This window comes from Melanaphis sacchari, unplaced genomic scaffold (genome assembly GCF_002803265.2).
Source record: "Melanaphis sacchari strain LSU unplaced genomic scaffold, SCAv2.0 Contig8_pilon_pilon, whole genome shotgun sequence".
Lineage (NCBI taxonomy): Eukaryota > Metazoa > Arthropoda > Insecta > Hemiptera > Aphididae > Melanaphis > Melanaphis sacchari.
The window spans coordinates 2,720,667-2,731,913 of record NW_020271635.1 but is presented as its reverse complement, the minus strand read 5'-3'; the positions used below and the strand labels follow the sequence as shown (position 1 = coordinate 2,731,913).

General features: G+C 25.7%; 1 protein-coding gene across 1 annotated transcript; it reads right to left on the bottom strand.

Annotated features, from left to right (window-relative positions):
• Positions 1 to 9,762: 9,762 nt before the first annotated feature.
• LOC112602483 (zinc finger MYM-type protein 5-like) lies at positions 9,763 to 10,890 on the bottom strand. Its single transcript, XM_025350576.1, has one exon. The coding sequence runs from the start codon at positions 10,888 to 10,890 to the stop codon at positions 9,763 to 9,765; it is 1,128 nt and encodes a 375-aa protein (XP_025206361.1).
• Positions 10,891 to 11,247: the final 357 nt, after the last annotated feature.

Below are 11,247 nucleotides of genomic sequence, written 5' to 3'. Positions count from 1 at the left end.
AAAAATAAATTGTAAGCAATATATTTAATAATTGTTAAAAAAAACTTAATTTAATTACCATAAAATTATAAATTTAAATTTAAAAGCTTTTCAATTAATTTTAATAATGACTCTACAATAATATTGTGTTTATGTAGAAAGTGTCTTTTATTTTTATATGCAGGCATGTAGTTTTAATTTTTTTTTATTTTGTGTGTATGATATACGAGATAATTTTGTCTATTATTAACCACTCTTTATTTCAAAAAGTATTAAAATTTGGGTGAGAGAAGTAGTAGACCTTCATTCTATTTCTACAGTATATCCCTGTATCACTCCACTCTGCTAGTCTATACTTTAAATACTTATAAATTATAACTGATAAATTACTTGTCCGAATTTCGATTATTAATCAATAATTCCGAAAATTATTCTACTTCAAAATATAAAATTAAAAATGTATAATGTTGTTCAAAAAAGTAAAAAACTTAAAAAAAATTTAAGGATAGAAAATATAATTTTTTTTTTTAATGTTGTATCATTTTGACTGTAAATCAAATGAAAGAAATATTTTCCGGAATGTAAATAATTTTTGAAATAATGAATGGTTCATGATAAATAAAATCATCTTGCAGGATACTGGCTTTCGAAAAAGTTGGCAAGTGTTTGTGAATTGTAAATTATGTTTAACTGAACAGCTGCTTGGATATTTGTAATTTAGCTCAAACATATTACACAAAGTGGTATTAATTTGGTCCTAGCAAATTGGTCGATATTATTTATTGATTTGTCCTAACATGCTTTTCTCGATTTTTTTCTGGACTGTTGTACATGCCATTATATTACTCTAAAACCTATCATAAATTTACAATAACTGCTGTATGTTATCGTGAAATTTTTAGTGATTGACTGATTTCTAATCGAACCAAGTTTCAATGAACACGATTTGATTGATAAAACAAAGGTTTATTTTTATTAAATTTAACAAAACAAATTTTTATTGAAAATGCAATGTAAAATGTCGAAGATTATACGACAAAAAACTTTTTGGTACATTCGAATTGGCGTAGACTGCAGGTAAGTAACAGGCTTCTATAACCTTTTCGTCATCTGAATCAAGTGAATCTGTTTACCTGTGTAAATTGTTCGGGGTGTTTTATTTAAGCATAAGTCATATGAATTTCGTGTATAGAGGTGGTACCTACATTATTCCTACGTGAATAACTTACCGAGGTCACATGCGTTTTAGTCTTGGCATTAGAGATAAAGTAACACACCTAATACTAGCTTCACATGGGTACTCTAGCGAGGTCACTACGTCGTGACTTCAACTAAGTTCATAAGAATGTAGTTGGTGGTTTGGTGCATCGTGTCTTTTGTTTCGCGACCAAAATACTAACTCTAAATGGAGCGCGCATGAGGCAAAGAAAAATGAGATGAGACAATGCGAGTGGACCGATCACACTTTTGTGCTCGAGTCCCTTCTGTGAGAGTATAGGGTTAGCAAAGTGATTAACTTCCTTTCCATAAAGATCAATAACCTGTAAAATGTGTATACTTTGGATTTGTTAAAAACATGAAATTGAAGATTTTTCAAATGTTTTGCATTCGTGAAAAATTCTATTGAGAAACTTACGCTAAATTTTGATTCTTTTTTACAGTCATTATACTCTAAAAGATAACCTATAAGTATTTTCTATTAATTACGTGCGTTGCTATGGAAAAAAATGGGACCAGTCACTAGTCAGTAGTTATAAAATATTTAATAATAATAATTGTTGTCTAAAGATGAATAAGATGATTAGAACTTATAAAAATATTCGAATTGGCGGGGACGTTTAAAATATAGTGGACAGGTGATTAAAGTTACCTAGATAACTTACCACTAAAAAAGGGTTGGGTGGTGAGTAGAAAATCCCAATTTTACAAAATATTAAATAGGCACCCCTACTAGTGATACTTGTAATAGGCGTAATCGGATTTCATGGATTATCCGAATAAATTGGATATTCAACTCAATTACAAATAACAAGTAAATGTTGAAGTTATGATAAATACTGTAGTTAAAAAAATTTAAATGTGAACTTATTGTTTTAAATTTTTATTACAATAAATTAAAAATAATTGCTAGTCATATCAAAAAACAAATATATAAATTCGGAAAAGCATAATAAGAATTTGATCAAATCCAAATTTAAATTTCCGGATATCCAAATTATGAAAAGTAATACACCTACCTAGTAGTTAACTCACCAAAAAAAGGGGGTTCAGGTGGTAAAACCTCCCAAGAAAATAATTTTAATAATTTGGATTTTTTAAATAAATAATGAAATATAAAATTCTTTCATTCTTAACTCATAATTTATGTCCATGATGTCCATGATTAAAGCCAAAATGGCAAATAATGGTAAATACTAAATATTTATGAGAAACTGTCGCACTTAAGTACTAACATTGTTGATCTTTTCTATTTGTACATTTATTTGTCAGTATACCCATCTATTTTTAAATTAATTTATTCTAAATGCTTATTATTTATGTTCAATATATGGTTAGATTAATGAGAATTGCATATTGAACATTTGTATAAATATGTACTTGCTTTTAGTTTAAAATAAAAAATAAAAACAAATAGTTATTCTTAAAATTATATTTACTTTGTACAATAAGTTAAAATTCAATTATTTCAGTTTTGATTTAAAGTATATACAATAAGGAAGCTATTTGTCTTACAACGATAAATTTTTTTTATCTTTGAAAACCATTATCTTTCGGGTATTGAATTGACAATAAGCTTTGCGTAGGTATTTTTAATTTGATAGATATTTAAATTTTTCATTAAAAGATTTAAAAAAAGTTACTTTTTGATACTCTCAATTCTCCCCAGTTTAAATAAACTAAAAATTACACAGAAAACAATGAATTTTCAGAGGGATTTGTAAGCGAATGAAATTTTTTACTATTTTTCTTAGTACATAATATATAAATGCCTATTTCTAATAAATAGAATAATATACTATTTTCCCTAATTTATTTTGATATGTTTAATATTCCAGTATTTTTCTACGTAGGTAGTATGATAGGTCTATTATTGCTGATTTGTTTATTTTGATATACCTATACAGATTAAGTCTTTTTTATTGGATTTAAGTTTGGCAATCGTATAATTTCGTAGACTCTATCTTAGATGTTTATACTAAAAGTATATGTTGAACAGATACACGCAGGATATAGTTCAGATTTAAAAATGTGGTAGCAAAACACGGTACGAAACTATAATTTTTAAACCGAAATTAGCAGAATGGTGATTTTAATCTATGTGATTATTAGGAACCGGATTTATGTGCTCAAAAATCCTTAAAATATGTTTCTAAAAATGCTGTAATATGCTACAAAATATGAATTTTTATATTGAGCATGCACTGAAAATTAAATCGAAAGTATTTTAATTAAAATTATGTAAAAAATAAGTATTATTAATTAAGTATTAAAAAAGGTATAAAATGTTTAAAGTATAAAAAAGTATTTCGTCATCTTCGCCATTTAACGTTTTTTATCTTCAATCTATAAAATATTAGCTCACAATAATAAAAAATTTTAAAAAAATTGATCTATTTTAATATATTATGTATAATGCATATGTAATTTTATCTTGGGCAATAACGACCGGTCTTAATTTTATCAATATTATGTGGTTGTGAACGTGAAAATTAAAAATACGACGAAAAACAAATATACGTGCTATTATAAATAATAATATACATTATGAAACTACTAATATGCATTTAATAGGTAAAATTGTTGAAATATGCAAAATATGCGAAATACAATCAATGTTATTTTAATAAGAATGATCTAAATCAGGAACAATTCTCAACAGATTTCAAGATTTCAAAAACCTTATTCCAATACATATATGCAAATGGCATGTAATCCGGTCCCTATATAGTGATTACCTTCTCAAAAATCATAACAAATAATTTACGTGAATGCGTTTTACCTATGTTACGTCTGAATCGATTGGATTTGAGAAAAAAAAACAAATATTGTGCTGATATCTTCTCTTGTAATTTATAAAGAATTTATTATATTTATAGTAGTAGGTAGTAAGTATCTACTAATAAATTACAATATTAGACGTAATTTATTAAATAAATTCTTATATTGTTATAACTATTAGTTTAATTATTAAAGTATTAGGTGTTAGCTTTACTATCATCAAAAAAATTTAAATATTATTAAATTCTGTATTAATATATAGGTAGGAAACCAATTTTATTTAACTAAAATTTATTTGTACAGTTGCATCTATATCATAATATATGAGATAAAATATTGTAATTACTAGTGAGTTTTGAGCAGGAGTTCCAACGACTTAACATTTTCAATATGAATTGTATCTTATGTTTAAACATATACTAGCTTTTATATAGCAATATTTAGGTAATATTAATATTATATATTATATAACGCTTACAGATTATCATAAAATTCATTTTTTATAAACTTTTTTAATACATATGCGTAGACATGTAGTTAAAAATTTTTAATATTAAAAATACAATTATTTAGTGTATTTATAGTATAATATCTATAAATTACAACGCATTAACAGTGGCGTTGAATCTATACTTGAACTGAAGCGATCGCTTCATACAATAAAGAGGGCGAGTAGTTTTATTTGTATGTGTTTTTGTTTTTACATTACTTAATACCTATACTAAATAATTAAATAAATAACTAAGTTATTAGTTATTAGAGGTAGACATTATCTTCAGTGGTGGGTGTTTGAGTGGGTAGGTGTGTAAATATTTTGATTTTGCTTCACTTAAATTTATGACAAGGCGCCAATGTGCATTAGGTACCTATTCAGATAATGTATACATATATAGGTACTATGGATTGTATTAATTGTATAATATGCATACTCTATAAAAAAGGATAGTTAAAATTTAGTTGTTTTTTTTTATACCTACGTATAATTTATAATTCTAATATTTCTAATGTAATATATTGATAAACTATATAATTTATAAATTTATATTATTATTGAAATATCGTTGCTAAAATCTACATTTAGTTTAAACTTGTTTTGGGTATGCAAGTAAAAAAACGTTAAATGTAAAATTATGGTTTTACGTAAATCCATTATAACATACATCACACACATTTAGAAGACGCGCAGAAGAAAATATTTGGCACAACGTCGTATTTAGATTTAAAAAAAATAATATGTTTATCAACAGTGCTGTGTAACCTATACATGTAACCTACATAAGTTTGTTATAAACGTGTGAACGCGTAAATACCTATATCTTGTTTATAAAGGTCAAAGGCCAAAATATTTTAATAAGTCACAATTGATTCAGTTTTTATTCGAAGTAATTATTGTTGCTTCATACCAGTGGCGCAACTAGCTTAATTGTTTTGGAGGGAATGAAATCCCACATTTTTGTGACTGACACAGAAACAAAAAAAATTTTAAAAGTGCTGAACATTTTTGGGGGGACTAAGTCCCCCAAGCCCCCTATTTACGCAACTACTTCATACCTCAAGATAATAAAAAGTATGTTCGTAATACCATAATTAAACAGAAGTAAAATACAGTATAGGTACTATTTATATCATATATGTGCATGATAAGTTTAATACTTATCTTACATTATAAACTAAGACTTTTTGTAAATTGGTAAGCCTTTTCAAATGATAAGAAAAAGCTTCTATTTAGGCTTCAAAAAAAAATTATAGTTTTATAATGGTAGGAATAAATATCTAAAATGGTTATAGTCAAAATTTAGAAAAGTAGTTGGAGAAGAACTGACAAGAGTTAAATTTTAGATTCTGAGTAAAGTGATTTTTACGTAAATCTAATTTTTAACAAAATCGATACTTGACATTTTCATCAAACGTTTATATTATTATTTTTAACGATCAAATTTTCAAATTTTTTTTAGCTATTAATAGGCATATCTTTTCAATTTTTTTTTTTTTTTGTTTAATTTCTATAAATATCGATAAAAAATTATTCACTGGTTAAAAATTCTTGAAAATTGTTAACAAGGTCTCATATAAATTATTCTTATATCTTTATAAAAATATTAATAATAGATGGCCACAATTTTTTTTATATGTACATTTGAAGTTAGAATTTTTAAAAATCACAAAAAAAAAATATATATTATTTTCAATTTTGTAATAAGAAATTCATAAATACTTTTCTTTTTATATTAAGTTTTAAAAATTTAATATAAGATTTCTCATAACTCATAAGTAGTTCATACTGAACCATAAAATCTAAAATAAATATATATATAAACAATTATTATTTATAAATATTTTAAGTTTAAATTTCAACGATAAATAACTATGCTAATTATTTTGTTATAATTTACAAACATTATTCGTGGGGACTTAAAACTTTTATGCATATTATAATATATTATATTGGGTATACATTTTTGATTTTTCTTTGTGTAATGACAAATATATTATTTATTTGTAGTATAAACTTATTTTAACTGTTTTAAGGTATTAATACATTTTGAGTACCTAATATAAGTTGATATTATGATATGGTATAAATATATATTTTTATAATAATTTAACACTAATATTTCAATAAATGTAATATTTTTCAAAAAAATATTCTTGGTAATACAGGCTGATTCACAGTCCCGAATTAACATTATCGTAGGCTCTATATACAGATGGTTAAAAAACCTTCTTTTTGAGAGAGGAAGTATTGAATTTCACTGTTAAGCTTTTTAAAACAAAAGTATTTTTGACATATAAATCAAATCTTAACTTTTATATCATAATCATTTTCTTATATACATAATATTTTAATTGTTGTGCTAACGTGTATATTAGCTTACAATAATAATAAAATAAATAAATAAATAATAAAGAATATTACAAAAAAATTGTAGCCACGCATTTTCGTAGGTCCAAAAATGTTCGTAGGCCCTAGACACGCAGTGCCTTTAATATCTAATGGGCAATGGTTAATACGGCCCGGCTGATTCATTTTTGCTCAGAATTGTTTTTCACATATAAATTATAAATATATAATAATATATCATTGAATTTTAATATTAACATACCCATAACAACGACCTACTTGACATCCAATGACAGCTCAACGGTATCCATTTATTCCACTTACCTTCCTTTTTAAAAATAAAACTTAAATTTAAATAGGCAATCAAAATAATGGATTCGTACAATTATGAGGGCGTATAGTCGCGTAGATGCATATGATATTATTAAACCTAGATAGGTATATGTTTTAGATATTTATGATTCATTTATCGTTAATTATATCTATTTAGATATATTTCTGTATAATAGAAAAATAAAATTACAAATTATTACAAATTGTTTTAATATGCAATAAGCTTATAAAATAATGGGCAATTTTTAAAAATTGTTTAAGAGGTTTGAAGGAAAATGGAGGATTACTGATCATGCGTATTGATTTATATAAATATTTAATATTATATTACATAATATGTAGATGTAAAGCAGCTGCAACTGCAGCACGTATAGAACATAGGTAAATATTAATATGATATGACGTAGTTAGGTAAGTGTAAAGGTGTAATGTTATTGTTATTTATTAACAACTGACATCGTTGATCTTTGTGAAAAATAAATAACTGTTATTAGGTATGTTTTAATTATATTGTTTTAGGCTTAACCGTTAGACACTTTTACGTTATAGTTATAACAAATACTGTATTACTGTATACAAAATATATACTCGTTAATAATTATTAGTTATAATCAGGACCGAATTTCGGAATGTGGGAGCCCTGGGCCTATAAAAATTATTTTTTAATTACATATATTTAATATATAGTTATAATTTATAAGTTGTAAGTGAATTTAATTTAATTATATATAAAAATTTATCACAAAACAATATTTTATTAGAGAGTATAGTTTAAAATTTTTTGAATTTAAATATAAAAATAATAATAATAATAATAATAATTTATACAACATATATTTAATATAATGGTTTTATCAAAATTTAAAACCACGGATACCAAATAATCGATATTTTACATTATTATAGAGTTTATCCTATTCTACTTGTCCATAATAATTGATCTTAAATTTATATTTGTAAACTTTTTAGGTACTCACTTTTAAGTTTTATGCATTTAAAATAGTATATAAATATATTATTAATTAAAAATAACATTTATTTATAAATTTATGACAATATCAGTGATTGAACATTTTTATTCAAGTTGTGAATTCGTGATTTAAATTTATTTTGCAAATATTACATTGTGTTTTATACTTGGATATAAAAAAATCCCATTAAGTGGAGGTCCCTAGGTTCTCTTTACCCTTAATCCGATATTGGTTTTAAATTTAGGACTCGGATGTTTAAGCACTTAAAACTACTGTAATATACATGCATTTATGTACTAAAAAATTACGAAATATGCGCTAAAAATGTTATTATTTATTTTAATACAATTTTAAATAAGTTTTTTAAATTTACATAGCGTTTTAATTACTTTAATTTACATTATTATTTATTAATTAGGTATTACCATTATTAGCGTTATGCTGTGCTACTATAGTTTTTTTAATTTATTTAAATTTGTAACTGCGTCTATTGTCGTTAAGTAAATTTTTGTAATGTGAAAACCTTCGTTCAACATCAATTGTTATTTTAGACCTTGTCCAATAAAGTATACTGCTATTCCGAACAAACACGATAAGTCGATAATAAACATTTATATTTTACGTCAATACTTGGTAGATTGTAGACTGTAGTTACCACCGCATAAAATTATACATACAAAATGTGAAATTAATTGTATAGTTCGTTAATTAAATTGTTTTTTATAAAACATTTACTGTAATATGCTTTTTTATTTTTAAAATCCCAAAATATGTAAAAATATGCAAAATAAAAATAGTATTATTTGATTCAGTATAACATGGATTTAATTTGTATCCAGGTTAGCATTAAATTGGATAAATAGAAAAAAATATGCAATTTCATGAACATCCGAGCTCTAATTATAATCTAATGAGTAATGACTAACTTATCATGAGTAAAATGTGTGCAGTTACGTGCAAATCTTACTTTTCCATAAACTATATACTTATACGGTTTATTAGGTATTTAAGTATAGTATAGGTACCTACTATTTTTATAGCAATGTTACATCAATTTGGAGTTTAAATAATCTGTTTCGGGATGAATATAAATTTTATTTAGTTTAATCAATTAAACATGAACAGTTATTGTTGAATGGTTCAGCAATCGGTAAAATATCAATATATCATATTGAATTTCCAACTTGTTTTAAAAATTATACAAGTAACGTGGTACCCACATTGACATAGTAATGCATTCGCTGCACAGCTAGGACGTAAAATAATTTTTTGCCGTTCAGACATAAAAAAAAATATGGACGAGCTTAGCGAATCCACTAATCCAGTCCCCGAGTGTTCGCCTTCACACCACGCTCGTCGGGGCTCAGGCCATAGCTGCCGTGTTCTCGATTCCGTTTCGTGCACCGGTAAAAACAAGGTCAGATCCGCGTCGGGGTAACCGGAAAACGATAATAATATTATCAGGGCCGGCGCTAAGTATTTTGCCGCCCTGTGCAGTTAATAAAATGCCGCCCCTTTCAATACTTTTTGTCATATAATTAGTACATAGTATTATTTATTTTATACAAAATTAATTATAAACTGGACTAAATTGTAGGAGAATAGGAGTTTAAACGGTGAAATAAATAATCAATTTATTTATTTACATTCTCCAGTACTATTTTCAACTGAAATAAAACCAAGAAAATGTTCACGTATGGTAACTTTTGAATCTTCAATTGACACAAAACGAATAATAATAGTCATGAGCTCCGAGTGACTTATATCAGGAGTACAATCTAGTATAATACTATAATACTTCGCTTCGCTAACCATAGTAACTATGCGAGACTTAATAGACTGAGCTAATAAATTAATCATCTCATTTTGAATATCTTTTCCTAAATAATGGCTTATATTTTTTTTACTATTAATTATTCTTCTTACATGTTCAGCCATCACAGAATCATACTTAGCCATAAGTTCAATTAATTTTAAAAAATTTCCATTATTATGTTTGAATAACTGATCAGATGATCCACGAAAAGCTAAATTTTGATGACCGAGAAATTGTACTACCGACATGATACGTTGTAAAACTTCATTCCAATGCCTACACTCAGATTCTAAAATACGTTGGTTTACGTCATCAATTGTTTTTGTTTTTTTTAACCTCAATGACAATTCTAACCATGTACTATATGCGGTCAAATGATTTTTTGATGTTTCATGTCCTTTTAACATTTGTGTACAATGCCTCCAGTCATTATACCCTTCTAAAGCCAACTTAGAGTTTGAATTATCAAATAGTTTACAGCAAAAACAAAATATTACGTCATTGGAAATAGAGTATACAAGCCATGTTCTTGTGACATTTTCTCCATTACTCATACTTCGTTTGTAATGAAATTGTGTGAATTTTCGTCCTTGATCATCTGAAGGAAATACAAAATATGCATTTAACGGAGCAGGAGGGCCTTTTTCAACCAACAATGTTTTAAAGTCGTTATTAATAATTAAAGGCCATTCCGCAGGGTCTGTACTGATAACATTTTCTGTTGAACTTTTGGCTACTGTAGTTTCAGAAGGTACAGTGGCATCTATAACTGAGAAAGAGTCAACAACTTCACTAGGTTGTACAACTACAGCATTTGAAATATTTAATGAAGAGGAAGAACCCGTTAAAAATTTTTTGATAGAATTAGACTGTTTTTTAATTACAGCTTCTTTTTCACGTTTTCTTTTCCTATATTCTGCACCTGAAAGTCGCTGTCTACCATCCGACATATTGGCGCTTTCTTAACTTTTTACTACATAAATAAAAAATATAATTTGTTAAAAATAAGCATGTCACTAAAACATGGATAAATGATCTTTGAGTCTGTATTTAATATTTTTGCCGAGAAACTTGAAAATTGACACTTGTCATTTTCTAACAAAAATCATCTCAAATTTCTTTAAAAAAAAAATGTGATAGTTTTAAAAAAAGGGTAACTTACTAAAATTTTTTTAAATATATGTTGACGTATGTATACGGTTGAATTACATAAAATGAGAACACAATGTATGAAAATAATACAGTTTTTCAAAACCCCAAACAAACAATACAATTATTATTATTGACTATCCTAATTCCTAGAGTCA